Consider the following 20,854-nt stretch of genomic DNA (forward strand, 5'->3'; position numbering starts at 1 on the left):
TATTACAGTGCAGAGAACGTGAAGGAAACCCTCACCGGGTGAGAGAGTCATCAATTCCTAAAAGGAAAAGATTTTTAGCAGACAACAAAACAAAACCAAAAAACCAAGTGTCCGCTACACTAGAGGTGACCAGTAAAGCTGACTTCCAAATTTCTGCTGCCAAGGAATGCTGATGTTGATCAAAGTGCAGAGATAAAAGCAGTTTGAGCGCATATGAAAAACTGAGTTTTTAAAACGTTGAGTTTAAGGCACCTGTAGGATATTTGAATGAGCTGGTCAGTAATTTCTTGGAAAAAAAATGACCCGGGACATTAAAATAAAGGTGTATATTTAAAATATACATTTTAAAATATAAAATGAATTCGTGTTAGGGTGCATCAAGGTATGCAACGGGAAACCCACTACAATTCTAAAGTGGGGAAGTTCTTTAGCAAACATACTCTATTTTTTAGTTTCAGAAATCCCCAGACACATGCAAGCACCCCCAAAAGCCGCACTTCCTCCAAATATCTCCGGACTCCCACTGCTTGTCTTAGCTTTGGGTCACCTCATCAGAGCCTACTCGGCCTACTGGCCCCAGACGAGGCGGCTGCGGACTACAATTCCCAGCGAGCCCCGCGGGGAGCGGGGGAGTGGGCGGGGCGAGGGACGGCCGCGCGCGCCAGCTGCCAGGCGGGGATCGGGCGGCGCCGAGCAGAGGTGGTGAGGGACTAGCTCCCGGATGTGGAGAAGCTGGGGAGAAGGCGTGGGAGGAAGATGGACTCGGTGGAGAAGGGGGCCGCCACCTCCGTCTCCAACCCGCGGGGGCGGCCGTCCCGGGGCCGGCCGCCGAAGCTGCAGCGCAACTCTCGCGGCGGCCAGGGCCGAGGTGTGGAGAAGCCCCCGCACCTGGCAGCTCTAATTCTGGCCCGGGGAGGCAGCAAAGGCATCCCCCTGAAGAACATTAAGCACCTGGCGGGGGTCCCGCTCATTGGCTGGGTCCTGCGTGCGGCCCTGGATTCAGGGGCCTTCCAGAGGTGCGCATGTGCGAGAGTGGGCGGCGCGGCCTGGGCGGGGGTCGGGAGAGGGAGTCGGGCTGCTGGAGGGGCTGGGACCCCCGGGGCCAGCGCTCTTGGAAGGGGGCCATCTCTCTTGCCAGGGACGTGCAGGATCCGGGGTGCCTGGGGCCGGGCTGAGAGCCCAGGAGGAAGGGCTCCAGCTCCTTCCTTGTTCCGTAGCTGCCAATGGTCATAACCTGGGACAGTTCCTGTCTCCGCCCTTGAGAATCATCCGTAAAAGGGGACATTACACCTCCCCAACCGTCCCCTACTCCCGGGTTGACCTTACGGGGAAAGTAAAGGAGGCCACCCCGGTGCAACGTCTGTGATAATATGTGAACTCCTTTGGATGGGGGCCATCGAGGCTCCCCTGTTGCTCAGCCTCTGATAACTGCTTGGTGCTGATCGATTAGGGAAGCATCAGGTTCATGAATGGAGTTGAGTGTCGGGGTGTCAGAGCTGAATTTCAAGCTCAGCTTGGAGATCTTTTCCTAACCTTTGAAAAATACTCTAGCTATCTGCCTGTGAGTCAGCACAATCTAGAAAGCTCCCTACATTTATAAATACGTGAGACCCAGTGGGAAGGTATACAACTGTCTGTTTTATGGTATATTAATGCTTACAAATCATTTAATCATACCTTTGGAACCTTGCCTGCCCTAAGGACAGTTTTAATTATGCATAATTTAGATACATTGCCAAATTGGTCAGGAGTTACAAGCTGATGTCATTCATAAAAGAAGGGAGATGAAATTCTGTGCCAAGAATGAATTTACACATATAGCTTCAACCTAACTACATTTGAATGTGTCGTTATTGTGGAAATTAATTTATGTTAACCTTTTAATGTTTCGATTTTTAAAGAGATGACTGTTTTTGAAGTCATCTCTTTTTCTTTTTGAACCTGTATTTGCTTACCCATGTTAATACATGGGTAAGTGATTTTCATTTAACCAGTCTTGTTTAAAAAAGGGAGATTCGAAAAAGTATAAATGTACTAATTTTCTTAATGTTTCAACCCAAAGGAAGTCCTGGATGGAGCAAAGCAAATAGGAGCTACCACTCAGAAGATAACACTAGTGCAATAGGAAGTGTGCAAAGGAGAGATAGGGAAGGAGCTGGGGATTTTGTTCAATTCGGTAGCTATTTACTGAGCCCTAATTTCTGCTATACATGTCCAAGGGAATACCAAAATGATTGGGACACAGATTTTGTCCTTGTGAAGCTCACAGACTTTGGGATATTTTTACCTTCTTAGGGTACAAACTAAAAAGGACTGAAAGAAGTAGGTGCATCCAAGCTACAGTAATATAGTGAAATATAATCTTTGTGAAATGAACTAGAGATCAAAATCATATTCACAGTAAATGGAGAACAAAACTGTTAATACCATTTACAACTCTTAGGTTGTATGTCGGAAAACCCCGTTCAAACTGGCATAACAAAAGAGGGAAAGGCTTGTTAAGGTACAATCAGATTCAAGGACAAAAAAATGATTCATTCATTCAGCATACTTACTACCTACCTGCTGTGTAACAGGCACTGTTGTATGTACCGAACCAGGTGTAGTAGCAGTAGAGACAGCCCTTAGTCTCATAGTGCTTATGTTATAATAAGGAAAGACATGCAGTATACAAGAACATTAATATGTGTTGTATCAGGTTATGATAAATGTTTTTAAGAAAAAGTAAAGCAGGATAAGAGGATGGGGCACTTTGTTGCCAGAATCTTCAATTTCTTAGTTCTGGATAGATGCTTTATAGCTTCAAGGTGGTTGTAGTGAGAACTACAGAACTCTCAGGGTACCTAATGACTTGCTCCAAACCTCTGCTCCAAGAGACTTGACCAAGCCCTAGCATGGCTTCTAGCAGCTTAAGGCCATGTCCCTAGGATGATCTCAGGTTCCCTTAAAATGCCTTCCTGAAGAGGCTCAAAGCTGCTAGAATTTCCTGATGGTTCCAGGAAAAACCTGGTGATAGGCCCCTGAACCCTCTTTTAGAGCAGTTAGTTTAGAAAGCTTGCAATTATAGGCCGGGCACGGTGGCTCAAGCCTGTAATCCTAGCACTTTGGGAGGCCGAGACGGGCGGATCACGAGGTCAGGAGATCGAGACCATCCTGGCTAACCCAGTGAAACCCCGTCTCTACTAAAAAATACAAAAAACTAGCCGGGCGAGGTGGCGGGCGCCTGTAGTCCCAGCTACTCGGGAGGCTGAGGCAGGAGAATGGCGTAAACCCGGGAGGCGGAGCTTGCAGTGAGCTGAGATCTGGCCACTGTACTCCAGCCTGGGCGGCAGAGCGAGACTCCGTCTCAAAAAAAAAAAAAAAAAAAAAAAAAGGAAAAGCTTGCAATTATAAAAACTTTCTCTGCCTTTTGAGATGTAAATCTACCACACAAAACTGTTTCCTCAAGGACCGGAGAGCCTCAGGACCCTGTCTCAGTGAAATGCGAACATTCCAACTCCCACTCTCCTTCGCAGTCCCTCTGGGAGGATAAAGGGCGAAGTTCAGTGGACACCTTGCTTCAACTTGCCCAGTTGCTTTGTCTCATAAAGATAGAAGATTATTTCTCCTCCAGATAAGCACCAGTTAACAAATCCAGATGGCTTAGTCACATGGACTAAGCCCCCTTAGCACCCTTCAGTGCCTTTCCCTTAGCGCAACTCAGCCTTTAAAGTCTCCAGCCTTTCGTTTTCTGGGGCTGTGAATGCAATTTGCGTTGGACTCTTTTCCCTATTGCAGTAGTAACAGAGTATAATCTGTGCTTAACACTTTAGTCGCCAATTTTGTGTGTCTTTGATAGCGGTCCTCATATTCTTCCAAGTTTAAATGTAGTCGGGAGTGCTCTCCTCGAAGCTCAAAGTTTCATTGTGCCTCATTGGGTACCGTGCTCACTCTTCAGCCGGTCTCTATGGCAAGAAGAACACAGTGCTTGTATTGGTACAGTATAGCTGCATCTTCCGCTCTTGTAACCAGCGATGGAGCCCTCACTGAACGACATGACAGGTTCATCAAGAGGAAAATTGGAGTACAATTACCAAAAGTGAGAGGGAATAGATTCTGTTGGTGAGAACCCAACAACCAACCATTACATCAAGCATTGGGGATTTTGCTATGAAATGATTGGAAAATATGTGTGTATGTTGACCAATGATTCTCCCATTTCCACATTTTAGCATTTGTATAACACTTCTTTTAAAAAAAATACTCTAGTATCAACTTTTTCTGTACCAAGTAGTTTTATTTAATACATGTAGACTAGAGTATAAACTCATTGACCACAGGGATAATGTTTTATACTTCCTCAAGCCACCTATGGTATCTGTCACTATATCAATAGTGGCGATTAGAAGAAATAAAATTGGCTGGGCACGATGACTCACACCTGTAATCCCAGCACTTTGGGAGGCCGAAAGCAGGCAGATCACATGAGGCCAGGAGTTCAAGACCAGCCTGGCCAACATGGTGAAACCCCATCTCTACCAAAATACAAAAATTAGCCAGTTGTGGTGGTGCACGCCTGTAATCCCAGATACTCAGGAGGCTGAGGCAGGAGAATCACTTGAACCCGGGAGGCGGACGTTGCAGTGAGCCGAGATTGGGCCACTGCACTCTAACCTGGGCAACAGAGCAAGACTCTGTCTCAAAAAAAAAATTAGTGTTTCTAAACTAGCAAAATGAATGTATTTCTAACTTAACAGTATCATGTAACAATGTGAATTTACTCTGTTCAAGTTTTGTGGCTATGTGCTATTTGTCATCCTTTCTAGGCATCTGGAGAGATTAGGTCAAAAGATAATAGAAGGGACCAGCACTTCTTCCTCCATGAAGCCTTTACTGATCCCCTCAGTGAAAAGTAATTGTGCCTTTGTTTTCCCATACATAGCAACATTGTTTGTACCTTCATGTGCATGCCCTATGCAGGGAGATAAGGTCACAGATTCTGAAGTCAAACTGTGGATTTGAATTTCAGCATCACCGTGTATTAACTGTGCAAACTTGGGTAAATCACTTAACCTCTCTGTGCCTCATCTCTTCATCTGCAAAGTGTACTGAAGTGTCTGCCTTACAGGCTTGTTGAGGGAATTAAGTGAGATAATGTATGTGGAGCTCTTAGAATAGTGCCTGGCACATAGTATGTAATTTATTATTGACATTTTCCTCTTGTTCAGAAGGTTTTTCCTATCTTCCATGCTTGTAAAAGGGAAACTCTCCCATTGCTTGTAAAATGGGAAAGTTGTAATGATCTTCAAAATTCTTTCTAGTGCTAACATTCTTTGACATTGAAGAGTTAATGGAAAGATATCTTTGTTCTCTTTTTCAGTTTCAGTGGCCGGCAGACTTTCTGTAAAGGGCCAGATGATAAATATTTTAGGTTTTGCAAGCCAGATGGCCTTTGTTGCAACTACTCAGCTCTGCTGTTGTGTATGTTATGAAAGTGGCCATGACAATACGTAAATGAAAAAGTGTGGCTGCATTCCAATAAAATGTTACCGAAACAGGCTGAGAAGTGGGCAGAATTTGGCCTGGGGAGACTCCTGCCATACTAGGTGAAAAGCTAAGCTGCTTGTGAGCAGGTGCCCTCTTATTCATCATGGTATGGTTTATATATTATATCATTAAAATGTGTTGACTTGAATTCACTTGACTTACTGTGAAGCTGTAGGAGGACTTTGGAGCACCCTGCCTGCCTCCTACCCTCTCTTTTCTTCAAAAAATTTTTACCTTAGGAGAGAACTGAAGAAAATTGCAGCTGTCTGATTTGTGTTTTTCAGGGCTAGAAGATACCTTTGAGATTATTTTGTTCAAAACCACGATTTGACTTAATTGAGGCAGATTTCTCTGGCTTGCTCAGAATCAAAGCTAACAGTACTTTTCAAGGTTGCCCACTTTGCATACTAACTAGGCTAGTTAGCAGTTAAGAAAAATGCTGAGATTTTTTTTTCCCCTTTAGTACAGAGTTATTGCCAGAGTTGATTTTGTAAGAGCTTAATTTTCAACAGTGCTTCAGTGCTGTGTAAGTAAACCTCAGAACAAATTGATTTGTAAGTGTTGCCTAACATACTTGTGAAAAATAAACATGTTTTAATTTTATGCTTAGGGTATAGACTTTTGATTAATGAAAGGCCTATGCTATTATTATCCCTAAAATGGCAGCTTCTGATTTAAAATAGTTGTCACAGGCACCACAGTTGATATTCCTGTTGGTCCTGTTAGGTGTAGTGTGACTTCATTTGAGGATAAAGCCATTGGCATTAGACTTTGGTATTCACTCTGCTTGACTGGCCTGTTTGTTCACTTGCTCATTTTCTCTTTTGCCCATCCTCATCTTATGTCCCTGAACCAAAGAAAATTATCTACTCAGTCCCTTTCATAGGTGATGATCATAGTATTTTAAGTGTACATATGGGATACTATTTTCATATTTTTTCACAGTGCAATTGCTTAATATAACACAGACAAATTAGACATTTGGACCTTTGAAGGTCTGGAAGCAGGCCTTCAGTCTACCTTCTGAAGATTGTGAGAATCAAATGAGACAGAGTGGATATTACTTTATTACCATTCCTATTTTAGTATTTTGAATAGCTAACATTTATTAAATGTTGATTCTGTGGTTAATGGTTTATATTTAATCCTCTAAACCATTTGAGGTACCCACTATTATTACTCCCTCCATTTTCCTGAAAATTGAGGCATAAGGAGATTATGGATTTTTCCCATGGTCATATAGCTAGCATGTGGTGGAGTCAGAATTGAACCTCTTCCTTCAGAACCCATCCTCTTAATCACTTACTGTTTCATTCATTCAGCAGATCTGTATCGAGTACCTGATGTGTAGCAGGCACTGTGAAAGTACTTTGTAAAAAGTAAAGCATTGAAAAGACCATCGTTACTTAATTGATCCTTTACTTCTCTTTCCCTGATGGTTTAAAGAGAATTACAGTGCCATACTGGTCTCAGTCTCTATTGATAGGCCAAGACTTTCTCAAGAAAATAAACTATGCTGTATACATTATTATATCCCTAGTGTCCAGAATCATGCCTGGGACAGAATAGGCACTTAGTAAATAGTTCATAAAGGAAGGAAGGAAGGAATGAAAGAAGGAAGGAAGGAAGAAAAGCAAACCTCCTCCAAAATTCTTTTTTTTTTTTCTTACCTTTTAAACATTTCTTAAAGACCACTGAACCCTCTGGTATTGAATTTTCATTGCAGTAAAAATCAGGATAGTAAAGTAAATGGCTTCAGCAGCTTATTTCAATTAATAATGTAAATTAGATGCCAAATTACCGTGTCTTTTGCTTTCCCTATTTTTTATTGTATTCTAATTCCATCTTATCATCCTCCCCTCACCTCTGTTTTAAAAATCCACTAGGTTTTCATTGGTACTTTGTTATATACCTTTGACTATGACATTTCCCAAGAGAACATTTTTTCCCCACTATTTCAGATTTCAAGATGGAGGAAAATGGGGGCTCCTGTGTTCCGCCTTGCATAGAGTGACATGAGTAGATATCACGGGACTCTTGGCCCCTAGCCAGTGGGTCATTTTGTTTGCTAGGCTTCCTTTGATTTTTTTTTTTTTTCTTACTGACTTTATCCCTTGATTTAAATCCTTCTATAAATATTAAAGGGAATAAGTGAAATAAATAAATGAACTCCAGGGATATTAGAAACTTTTATTTTCTCACTTTCTTTTCACTCATGATAATTGAGCAAAGACATATTAAACATGCAGTTCAGCCGAGTGTGGTGGCTCACACCTGTAATCCTAGCATTTTGGGAGGCCAAGGTGGGAGGATCACTTGAGGTCAGGAGTTTGAGACTATCCTTGTCAACATGACGAAACCCCATCTTTACTAAAAATACAAAAATTAGTCGGGCGTGGGTGACACATGCCTGTAATCCCAGCTACTCGGGAGGCTAAGGCATGAGAGTTGCTTGAACCTGGGAGGTGGAGGTTGCAGTGAGCAGATATCAGGCCACTGCATTCCAGCCTGGGTGACAGAGCAAGACTATCAAAGAAACAAACAAACAAAAAACAAAACATGCAGTTCATCTTTCCCTCAGTAGATACTGAAAGAATGGGATAAAAGGAAAAAAATATATATACACTATATGTGTATATATACATATATACACACACACTATATATACACATTATTTTATATATATATAATTTTGTATATATATGATAATGTGTATATGTGTGTTTGTGTGTATATATATACTATATATGTATATACCAAAGACTGTTAAGTCATTAAGATATCTTTGCATAAATCACTATTAAAACATTGTGGGGTTTTGTTGTTGTTGTTTGTCTTTTTGAGACAGGGTCTCACTGTCTCTCAGGCTGCAGTGCAGTGGCGCGATCTCGGCTCACTGCAACCTCTGCCTCCCAGGTTCAAGCGATCCTCCTGTCTTAGCCTCCCTAGTAGCTGGGATTACAGGTGTGCACCACCATGCCCAGCTAATTTTTGTATTTTTAGTAGAGACCAGGTTTCACCATGTTGGCCAGGCTGGTCTCGATCTCATGACCTCAGGTGATCCACCCACCTCGACTTGCCAAAAAGTGTTGGGATTACAGGCGTGAGACTCCAGGCCCGACCAAACATTGTGGCTAGAGGAGTAGTTACATCTTCGGCTTCTAGTAGTGGGAATTTGTGACTGTCCAGGAAACAAAACTTCAATAGAAACTGGTACCCCTCTCCAAAATAGCATTTTGCCTACTCATCATTTTATGAAGTCTAAACAGGCAACTGTGTAACCTGCGGTTAATAGAGTATTAAGTTAAATTATTTTGAGCCAATGAAGTCATGTTCTCTACGTTTGTTGTTATCAATGGCTATAACCCAGCTGATTCTATATCTATATACCCATCGTTTGTTGTTTAAAAAAAGAATTGTATTATCTGATTGTTTTTTGAGACCAGACTTGGGCATTTATTATCTTCTAAGCTTGAAACTGTTTCACCTTTAGGGTTTGGCTAAGCCAGGTCCATTTATTTTTTTTTTTTAGCAAGCATATTAAAATATTTTATACAATGTTTTGGATTTGAATGGAGAATAAGCAAGATCTTTAATTTTCTTTAGATTTGCCTTCTAGGGTATTTTAAAAAAAACGTTTATTTTAGGTTCAGGGGTACATGGCAGGTTTGTTACAGAGGTAAATTGCATGTTGCGGGGGTTTGGTGTACAGATTATTTTGTCATCCAGGTAGTAAGCATAGTACCTGATAGGTAGTTTTCTGATCCTCACCCTCCTCCCACCCTCCACCCTCAAGTAGGCCCCAGTGTCTGTTGCTCCCTTCTTTATATAAAGTATGTCTAGGACTGCATTTTTATTCGTTAATATGTTTATATACAGAATACTTTATGATTTCTTACATTTTTATACTCCTTTGGATCTGTAACATTATTATCATTGTGCAAAAAGTATTCTCACATTATATAAGCTGTATTTTATGGTTACAGAGCTCCATTTTATTATTAATGATTTCTTTTGATTTAGCTGTTAATTTTTTTTGATACCTAACAGTGTATGGGTTTCGACAGACCATGATGAAATTGAGAATGTGGCCAAACAATTTGGTGCACAAGTTCATCGAAGAAGTTCTGAAGTTTCAAAAGACAGCTCTACCTCACTAGATGCCATCATAGAATTTCTTAATTATCATAATGGTATGAATTTGATTAATAGTTTATTCAAACTGTTATGTACTTTTCTACTTCCTTTATTATCTCATAAGACTTGTTTTAACATTTGAATTCCAAACCTTAATATTACTTGCTTGCAAGGAACTTTTTTTTAAATATCCTTTTCATTTCTCTCGTCCTTTTAAGAGGTTGACATTGTAGGAAATATCCAAGCTACTTCTCCATGTTTACATCCTACTGATCTTCAAAAAGTTGCAGAAATGATTCGAGAAGAAGGATATGATTCTGTTTTCTCTGTTGTGAGACGCCATCAGTTTCGATGGAGTGAAATTCAGAAAGGAGGTAATCTCTTATCAGTCTTTATTTTAGCTCATTTAATTGAGAATCAATTTTTTTATATATAAATATTCTTTAGACATTTATATGTCTAATAAAAAAGGAAGGAATCGAACCTTCTGAAACTGGTTTCAAGCCAATCCTATAACCCCTATAACTTTTTCAATAAGATATTAGAAAAATTATTTCATAGCTTTGTCAAAGCTAAATTATAGGACATACCCTATATATCTTATATGGCCCACCCAGTTCAACTAGGCCTACAAGATGCCACATCCCCTATCATAGAAGAACTAATTGCCTTCCACGACCACGCCTTTATAATCGTATCTAAAGACTAAAAGGGAGCTGTAAAAGAGAATATTTGACTCATTACTTTAGTAGGTAATGACATTTACAATCAGTTCTAAATGTGTTATTGAGCCAGCACAGCTAGACCAAATTAATTCTTTGCTTTACTCTTTACAAAGGGACATTCTAATCCTCTTATTTCTATTTGCCTTTTGAGGCAGACGTGCCGTTTTTCTAGATCAAATACTTCTATGTTGGTTCTAGACATGTTTGATGAACTCCATACGAATCATATAGAAATAGAAAGCATCCACCAAAGTGTTCCGAAGAATCTTAAGAATGACATTTCGAAGTTCTTCCCCAAATTCCTAACTCTGTATATAAAAAGGGTTTCATAGGGTTTACTAGGCATTTCGCCTGCCATGTCCAGTGTGCTGTAAATCTTATCCAGAGAATTATTATAAACACTGTGTTTTTCCATTCAGTACATTTCAGTTGTTTCTTAGGGATTCCATTTTCCATTGAAATTCTCCATTTTTTAAATCCATTTAAACAAAAAAGTCCTTTCCTCTAATTTAACATATTTTTGATAGCTATTCGAAAGTCCTTAATGCATATTTCAACATCTAGTCACTTACAGTTCTGTACTCTGACTGCTTCTCTCTTGATTGTGAGTCACCTATTTCTGCCTCTTCATTTGGCTCATGTTTAATTGTATATCTGGCATAGACACTTGAGTACATATTTTCCTCCAGAGAGGTTGCACCTTTTCTTCTATCAGGCAGGATAAGGGGCTGATCCCTTTGATCCAATTAGGAGTTGGACTGGGTTGAAACTTCAATTTCATCTCACCTCTTAGTTTAGGTGTCTTATTAGGAGATATATCTCGTATGTGTTACTGACACTCACACCCATCCCCTACTCTTGCTAACAAGACTCTTAAGGGATCTGAGGACCACAATACTGTAATGATATTTTTCCAGCCCATTCCGAGCTTCCCACGCAGTACACTCAGCCAAAGTCTTGTAGGAGGATTAGGTGGAAAAACTAGCTGTATGTTTGTAGTTCCTATAGATGACAATCTGTAACTCAAGTTCACAAGGCCATTAAAAGCCATTCTAGTTTTTGCCTACCTCAGCAGAGTCCCTTTGATTATGCAAAGCTTGATCTTTCTTGCACCTTCTCCTCATACTCAGCAGATATGCCCAGGGAGAAAGCAGCCACTGATACTAGGAAAGACTTGTCCCTCTCTTTTCTTCAGAGTACCACTTGAATTATCTAGTTGGTTTAATTACCTGTCTCTACCCCTAGATTGTACACCTTTTGAGAATAGAGAGGGTTCTGGTCACTACTCTGTAGCCAGTGCCTGTAAAGCTATGTTATCTCTAGCTATTTAATTTATATTTGCTAAGGTTTTTTCCTGGGTTATTTCAAATACCGGGGTGGAACTGAACAGGGGATGGTTTAGTTAAACAAGTAAGTAGAGGTTATTCCTAGAAGCCTTTATACACACAGAAATGACAGCAAAAAGTGAAGAAAGATTCTGGAGAATAAGCAGCTGTTAAACACACACACACACACACACACACACACACACAGAGGCACACAGATTTGAGGAAAACTCAGTGAAAAGACAAAAGAATCTATGTGGCAATACCAAAGGCTTCATTGATTACATTATGTTCTATTCATTAATATTGACATTACTGAGCTTTTATTATCAGGTATACTCATAAACATAATTTGTTGTTATGTTTAGTATATTTTTAACTAATGGTAATGTAGAATATGTTACATAAACATTTTCATCAATATAAAATCTTCAATAATTTAATGGAGAAATCTGTAGTTTTCAGCAATAATTGTACAAAAACACGTACTCAACCACATTAGATAAATAAAACTTATTTCTGTATGTGCAATGAGAAAAGAGATTAAAGGGCTCAAATATTGAATATAGGTATTTTGTGACCAATTCAGTTCTTTGAAAGCTGCTTTAAGGTTGTCTTGATGTCCTCCCAAAGCATTATATTTGTATGAATACCTTGTTTCACATTTCATTATAAAATACTTCATTTTTCTAGTAGCTATTGGAAAGCAAATATAAATCATCAGAATCATTACAGATTTGATTCCTTTAAAAAAAGTTCTTCAGTGAAACCCCGTCTCTACTAAAAAATACAAAAAACTAGCCGGGCGAGGTGGCGGGCGCCTGTAGTCCCAGCTACTCGGGAGGCTGAGGCAGGAGAATGGCCTAAACCCGGGAGGCGGAGCTTGCAGTGAGCTGAGAACCGGCCACTGCACTCCAGCCTGGGCGACAGAGCGAGACTCCGTCTCAAAAAAAAAAAAAAAATGAACTTTTTTTTTTTTTTTTTGAGACGGAGTCTCGCTCTGTCGCCCAGGCTGGAGTGCAGTGGCGCAATCTCGGCTCACTGCAAGCTCCGCACCCCCCACCCTGAGTTCAAGCAATTCTTCTGCCTCAGCCTCCCAAGTAGCTGGGATTACAAGTGCCCACCACCACACCCAGCTAAATTTGTATTTTTAGTGGAGACGGCGTTCCACTATGTTGGCCCGGCTGGTCTCTAACTCCTGACCTCAAGTGATTCGCCCGCCTCGGCCTCCAAAGTGCTAGGATTACAGGTGTGAGCCACCGCATCCAGTCTAAAAATAGTTCTTTATCAGGCTGGGCGCAGTGGCTCACACCCATAATTCCAGCACTTTGGGAGGCCGAGGTGGGCGGATCACAAGATCAGGAGTTCAAGACCAGCTTGGCCAACATGATAAAATCCCGGCTCCACTAAAAATACAAAAATTAGCCAGGCATAGTGGTGGGTGCCTATAGTCCTAGCTACTCAGGAGGCTGAGGCAGGAGAATCACTTGAACCCGGGAGGCAGAGGTTGCAGTGAGCCGAGATGGCACCGTTGCACTCCAGACAGAGCGAGACTCTGTCTCAAAAAAAAAAAAAAAAAATTCTCTATCTCGATAGAGAAATGCTCTGCATTCTGAGTTCGTTTTTATTAACTTTTTAAAAGTTACTAAATGAACACTTTCTACATTCAGAGCAACATGGACTTACTCTAACTTTTTGCTTTTAGTTCGTGAAGTGACCGAACCTCTGAATTTAAATCCAGCTAAACGGCCTCGTCGACAAGACTGGGATGGAGAATTATATGAAAATGGCTCATTTTATTTTGCTAAAAGACATTTGATAGAGATGGGTTACTTGCAGGTTTGTACATTCATTTTGCATAATCCTTTTAAGTGCTTTTGTAGGCATACTTTGAGTTCTAGGGAAGAAGTATGGTACAATTTCTTTATGATAAAAGTATCAACCTATAGAGGAAAGGTAATAGCTAACAACATTTGCTATCTGAGACATTTATCCTGCAGGTTTACCCCAAGGTGATCTTTGGAATCCATTCAGTAAATATACAAGGAATTCTGCTATAACGAGAAAAAAAAGAATCAAGTACTACGTGTCTACACATGCCCTAGTACTCATATTATTCCATTTAAAACTATGTAATCCATGTTTGTGTTATAGTTATGTTGTGGCTGTAGGGTTGGATAACTTGTATTGCTCTAAAAAGATAAATAATTTCATAGAGGTGAAAAGAGTTACAACCTGGGCGACAGGAAACCCGGATTCTTACTCTAACTGCCTCTTACTATGTAAGCTTGAATATGTATCATTTTATCTGTTCTGACTCTCATTTCTCTCATTTTCAAATAACAGATTTAACGTCTCTCTCATTTTAGAGCCTGCAACATGGTTGCATCATTTATTTCTTTACTTGTTAATTTTAGTTATCATTATTATTTATTATTTACTGTGTACTGTGGAGTATGTGAAACACTTTGCATATGTTATCTTACGTAATCTGCATAGCAAATGAATGAAGTGGACTTTTCTACCCAGTTTTACAGAGGAGAAAACTGCATCTCTGAAAAATGAAGTAATTGACTCAAGGCAAAAACAGCTAATAAATGGTACTGTCAGGATTTGGATTCAGGTTCTTATGTTACTCAAGAAATAGCGTTTTTAAAGAGAGAGAGGGAAATCTCTCCATTGTCTAATAAAAATTCTAATGGGACTCTTATTCTGAGCAAAAGAGAGAAAAACATTTTTACAAATTTTCTGGTCAATGTATAGGCAAACTATAGACTGGCTGTATAGTTAAATTTAAGTGTTCAGAGAAATTAGATTTGACACACATAGATACTACTATTTTTAAGCTCTTTTCTAAGGAGGACCATGGTGCAACCCATTCCTAAAGTGTGGAGAAAAATGTTTCTCATTAAAACAAGATTTATGAAGAGGCTGACAATTCTGAAAAAAAAAAATGAAATTGAAATTATCCAATAATTGATCTGGTCATTCAAATAATTACTATCAGAAGAAAGGCCCCTTCTCTTGCCGACCCTTGCCTAGAATCAAGAGACTGCCCTTGCCATTGCCCACATGTGACTTGGATGACTATTAGTCATTTTCATCAGTAGCTCAGGGATCTAAGAAAACTCTCTACAACAGATGCTACAGTTACTTTTCCTCCCCTGTGTTGCCTGGTAGTTGCAAATTAGAACAGAAGTTCCAAAAACCTTTATACTGCTTTGGATGATGACAGGAGAGAATTCTTGAAAAAAAGGAGGATATGATTAAGGGATTTCCACAAAACCCCATGTGGTCAGAATCCTGGAGGCTATAATATTTCTGCTTTTTTCAATATTAAAATAGAAATTTTCTTAAATAGGGAACTTGAACTGTTTAGATAGAATTTGAAAAATGTTAAAGTTATTTTATGTGAGCTTTCTCCTTAAAAAAAAAAAAAAAAAAAAGCTGGGCATGGTGGCTGAAGCATGTCACCCAGCACTTTGAGAGGCCAGCTTGAGGCCTCAAGAGGATAGCTTGAGGCCAGGTTTCCAAGAGCAGCCTTGGCAGCATAGCAAGATCTTATATCTACAGAAAACTTTAAAAAAATTTAGCCAGACATGGAGTTGTATACCTGTAGTACCAGATCCTTAGGAGGCTGAGGTGGGAGGATTGCTTGAGCCCAAGATTTCAAGGTTATAATGAGCTATGATTGCAGCATTGCTCTCCAGCCTGGGTGGCAGACTGAAACCCTAACTCGAAAAAATAAAGTAAAAATAAATTTAAAAATCATTTTTATGTGACTGATTTTTACTGGGTTATTCATTTTTCTCAGTACTGTAGAAATGAATTCTTTGTGCTGTATTATAATGAAGTTTTGATATATGCGAATGAATATTAAAAACAGTATTCATGACATTTGTACTATCTTTAGGGTGGAAAAATGGCATACTATGAAATGCGAGCTGAGCATAGTGTGGATATAGATGTGGATATTGATTGGCCTATTGCAGAGCAAAGAGTATTAAGGTAAAAACAAACAAACCTGTATAACCTTTGTACTAAATCCTAATAATTATACTTCTAGATGCTGATTTCTGATACTTCAAACATCGTAGGATCTTTGTAATTACTTTGTTCATGTGGGGAAGACGTATGTAAAATGTGTTTTTACATGGCTTCAATAAAGTAAGAAATTATCTGGTTAGACCACACTACTTTTAGTTACTGCACTGAAAGTTGAAATATATATGTGAAGTAAATTTGAAGAGTAATGTTTGAATAGTTGAATGGAGGGTGACATTTAATGTATTGGTTTAGCCAGTTGAGAGGGAGTGATTAGTATTGCCCTTATACTCAAAGGTCTATTTTGGTTTCTTTTAGATATGGCTATTTTGGCAAAGAGAAGCTTAAGGAAATAAAACTTTTGGTTTGCAATATTGATGGATGTCTCACCAATGGCCACATTTATGTATCAGGAGACCAAAAAGAAATAATATCTTATGATGTAAAAGATGCTATTGGGATAAGTTTATTAAAGAAAAGTGGTATTGAGGTATGTGCTCCCTGAATACAGCAGTATTTCATAATATTTTCATTCAAGGTCAAAGAACATGCAAGGAATTAAGAGATTTAAATTTTTAGTATTAACTTTTAAAATATCTGAAATTTGGCCTTCATATGCCTAGAAAATTATTATACTATTTACTTTTAGAATAGAATTAGGAATTTGTTAATCAGCAAATAATATTTCTTGTTTATTCAGTAAGTATAAACATACTATTTTTAAATGGGAGCTATCTAGTGTTTCCCATAGGATCTTGCAACAAGAAAGATTTCCTAGATAATAGGTATGCTATTTCAGAAAAGGACAATATCTTGTGGATTTTTAAAATCTAGCTTATTCTTATGAATGACATTTTTGATTCAAAATAACTTAATGTAAGTGTATTTTTTTAAATGAAAGCTAAGATAATTATAATTTACAAGAAATCCTAAATATGTGTTGCTAAGCAGCACGAGATAGGTTACAGACTTTCCTCTGGATAAATTGAATTATAGGAGAATCTTAGATTAGTATCAGACAATATATGTTGTAATTTTTACCTGTAGATAGAATCCTGTCTGTTGTAGAAAATAAAATACTGTGTCTCACCTTTACTGGGCTATGAGAAATAAGCTTTGTTTTAAAGCATCATGATTTTAAAATGACAGTCAGTTTTCTTACTTGGACCTTCAGAAGGTCAAAAGATGACTCGTTTGTGATTTGGACTATCTACAAGGTCAATTATTATGAAAGATTTCTGTTTTCTTCATTTTTTAATTTTTCCCTTTTTCCTCCGATCCTGTTTTTTTTAAGGTGAGGCTAATCTCAGAAAGGGCCTGTTCAAAGCAGACGCTCTCTTCTTTAAAACTGGATTGCAAAATGGAAGTCAGTGTATCAGACAAGCTAGCAGTTGTAGATGAATGGAGAAAAGAAATGGGCCTGTGCTGGAAAGAAGTGGCATATCTTGGTTGGTATCTTTTTATTCACCCGTAGTAAAATGGACCAGGATTTATTTACTTATTTTTACAGAAATGAGTACATAACAAAGCGCGTCCCCCAGATGGGCGTGATTGTAGGAAATAGGAACTCTCCTCCACTGCTGATGAAAGTGTTAAACTGGGACAGTCTTTCTGGAGGTTAGTTTGAAAATGTGTATCAAATGAGGAATGATTACTAGCCTAAGCTGTGAAGTCAGACTCTACCACGGATTAGCCAGTTGTGATAAGATGAATGTTGTTTCCTCCTCTGTAAACTGGAGATAACAAGAATATCTATTATCATAGGGCTCTGGTAGGGATTAATAAAATAATATGAGTAAAAGCACTTAGCAGAATTTCTAGTACATAGGAATTACACTCTGAATATTTTTTGCTGTTAATTGAATGTACATACTTTTTCCCCAAATTCCAATTCCAGGAAAGAAGTGAGACAAATGGGCCAGTAGTGAAGTTAAAAGAACCCACTTAAATGTCCTGCGAAAACTAGAATATCCCTAAAAAGGAATACTATGCAATCATTACAAACAGTGCTGTGACCTGTATTTATTTGCATGATCAAATATAACAATAAGTTTTTCACTTTGATTTTAAGCAATACACTTATCAGGTGCCCACGATGATACGCAGCATGGAACTGGTTGTGGGAGCTTGCTGCTTGCTGAGCTTACAGCCTGATGATGTCAACATTTAAAAATTGATAATCATAAGTTATTAAGATGCATAATAACTATAAATCATGTATGAAAGCAATATTTACAAGGGTAGTATGAGCCTCAAAATAAGCAGTACAGGAATACTTTGGGAGCATATGATCTAGGGACTTCAGGAATAACCCTTAAACCATGCATGAAGATTCAATGGACATAAATACTGCAGAATGTTTGTGAAAGGCAGATTCAATTTTTATTAGAAGAAAACAATTTTAATGGGATGTATAACAAATTCCAACTAATTATCTTTGGGATATTAAGCAAGCTTCTATATACCTTAGTTTTCTACTTAGAATATAAACACAAACCAAATTTTATAAAGCCATCAGAAAGGAAAACAAAGATAATATAAAATACTTAACATAGTGCCTACAGATAGTAATAAGTGTATCATTTATATAGGTAAAACTCTAGAATTATATGTGTCAAAATGTAGTGATTATCTACAAATAGTGATAATTAGGATGATTTTGATTTTTTTGCTTCTGTTTTTTTAAAAAATATTTCTACCATGAATATGTATTATTTATATGACATTAAAAAAAAAAAAACTTTAAAAGGAGAGGTAAGAAAATAGAGAAGAATGTTTAAATTTTTATTTTAAACTCAGAGCAGGCCAGGCATGATGGCTCATGCCTGCAGTCCCACCACTTTGGGAGGCTGAGGCAGGCAGATCCCTGGAGCTCAGGAGTTTGAGACCCGCCTGTGATACATATTGAGGCCCCATGTCTACTAAAAAAAAACAACTCAGCAACGTTTTATATGGGTGACATAAATGTATACAAATATATTCCTTAAAATTCAATACTTTTAAAAGTAAAATTTAGTAAATAGAGCTTAAAGGCTGGATTATGCAAAAACTAACTTTAACTTTTATTATGTTTTAGTGAAAACAATTCAAATCTCAACACATTTAATAATGAGAAAATTTCAGTAGATAAGCATAGAACAAATTTAAAAGAAATTCTTTTCAACCAAGATTGTATGGTTGTATGTGGTCTAAACTATGGTAATAGTTTTACTCAGAATGGTGAATTGAAGATACTGGGAGCTTCTGAAATACATCCTATTCCAAAAAAGGGATAAACAGAGAGGGAAGAAAAGGATATCATTATGTCAGTGTGATTTAGTATTTATTTTTATTCTTCAAAAATGGTAATTTTTCAGTAAATATTAATAAGTGGCATACCAATCAGAACTATTACAGATTTAAAAAGATTTAAGATATATATAAACAAGAGACCATATGTTAACCTTATTTCACTCCTGATTCAAATAAGTCAACTATAAAAGGACAATTTTGAGATAGCTGGGAGTATCTCAACATATACTAGGTTATTAGAGGATATTAAGGAACTATTATTGGTTTTGTGGGTTTAATGATATTCTGTCAGATAAAAAATTATATTTATCTATTAAAGATAAATGCTGAAGAGTTTCTGGATAAAATATTATGTCTGGGAATTCCTTCCTCTCCCTCTCCCCAAATAAACTAGGGGGCAGGGCATAGAAAACAATATTACTACGTGATTTTAAATTCTGATAATTTTTCAATATAAAATTGGGGTTCTCGCATATGTTTGAAATTTTGCTTAATAAAAAATTTAAATAACTTAGAATTCATATATAAAATTTCTAACATTTGTAATATGCATGGCAGGTAGGAAGTATGCTCCATTCTTCTTCTCTAGCTCATAAGAGTTCATTTTTGATTGCTTAGGGAAAACCCTGGACCTCAATTACACTGTGAAATATTTTTGTTCCATCTAATCTTTAGTATTCTTATATGCAGTGCCCCTAGGTCTTACTGAAGTTGCCAGTTACCTGTTGGTTGCTGTCTGCATTATTTAGCTAGAATATTCTTTGTCTGTTTAAATGTTTGCTCAGTATTTATTTTACTTGATAGGAAATGAAGTGTCTGATGAAGAGTGCTTGAAGAGAGTGGGCCTAAGTGGCGCTCCTGCTGACGCCTGTTCCACTGCCCAGAAGGCTGTTGGATACATTTGCAAATGTAATGGTGGCCGTGGTGCCATCCGAGAATTTGCAGAGCACATTTTCCTACTAATGGAAAAGGTTAATAATTCATGCCAAAAATAGAAATTAGTGTAATATTGAGAAAAAAAGATACAGCCTTCTTCAGCCAGTTTGCTTTTATTTTTGATTAAGTAAAATTTCATGTTGTAATGTTACAGAGAGTGTGATGTGGTTTGTGATATATATATTGTGCTCTACTTTTCTCTTTATGCAAGATAATTATTTAGAGACTGATTATAGTCTTTCTCAGATTTTTAGTAAATGCAAGTAAGAACATCATCAAAATTCACTTTGTATTGTACCCTGTAAAACTGTGTTTGTGTGCTTTCAAAGATGTTGGGATTTTATTTATCTGGGGACAGTGTGTATGGTAAGACATGCCCTTCTATTAATAAAATTACATTTCTCAAACTTGATGAAAACTGCCTTGTTGCTGTAGAAGAAATTTACCAAGCATTTTCTTTCTTTCCTTTAAACATGAACCAATCTTAGAAACAAGCCATTCGATGCCGGGGTAGAGCATCTGATTGTACTTCCCTTATGTATACGTAACAGCATATGGTCTATGTGGGGGATTGGTTCTAGGACCACCCACATATACCAAAATCTGTGCATAGTGAAGTACCACAGTCAGCACTGTTGAACCCACATATACAAAAAGTGGGCCCTCCATCTACTGCATGATTCACATCCTTAGAATATTGTATTTTTGATCTGCACATGGTTAAAAAAATTCATGTAAAAGTGGACCACACAGTTCAAACCCATGTTGTTTAAGGATCAACAGTATATACAAATATAAATATCCAAATAAATTTATGTATTATGAAGGTTATGTATTTATTTGGAGGAAGCAAATTATTTGCAGTTACCC

The 20,854-nt window shown here is 38.1% G+C and overlaps 1 protein-coding gene across 1 annotated transcript; it reads left to right on the top strand.

The window, feature by feature from the left end:
* The first annotated feature begins 626 nt into the window (after positions 1 to 626).
* Positions 627 to 20,396, top strand: CMAS (cytidine monophosphate N-acetylneuraminic acid synthetase). The gene is made up of 8 exons (XM_010361197.2): positions 627 to 1,016; positions 9,577 to 9,719; positions 9,882 to 10,037; positions 13,419 to 13,552; positions 15,627 to 15,721; positions 16,076 to 16,247; positions 17,052 to 17,205; positions 19,853 to 20,396. Exons 1-8 carry the CDS (start codon positions 757 to 759, stop codon positions 20,041 to 20,043), a joined length of 1,305 nt encoding a protein of 434 aa, XP_010359499.1. The 5' UTR covers positions 627 to 756; the 3' UTR covers positions 20,044 to 20,396.
* The last annotated feature ends 458 nt before the right edge of the window (positions 20,397 to 20,854 follow it).

The sequence above is a fragment of the Rhinopithecus roxellana genome, chromosome 10 (genome assembly GCF_007565055.1).
Source record: "Rhinopithecus roxellana isolate Shanxi Qingling chromosome 10, ASM756505v1, whole genome shotgun sequence".
Lineage (NCBI taxonomy): Eukaryota > Metazoa > Chordata > Mammalia > Primates > Cercopithecidae > Rhinopithecus > Rhinopithecus roxellana.

Bases quoted from the DNA above. Each gene is read 5' to 3' on its own strand.
- CMAS (XM_010361197.2), top strand. From the start codon at position 757: ATGGACTCGGTGGAGAAGGGGGCCGCCACCTCCGTCTCCAACCCGCGG. The intron at 13,553-15,626 runs GTTTGTACATTC...TACTATCTTTAG, and splicing joins TAGAGATGGGTTACTTGCAG to GGTGGAAAAATGGCATACTA. The intron at 16,248-17,051 runs GTATGTGCTCCC...GTTTTTTTTAAG, and splicing joins TAAAGAAAAGTGGTATTGAG to GTGAGGCTAATCTCAGAAAG.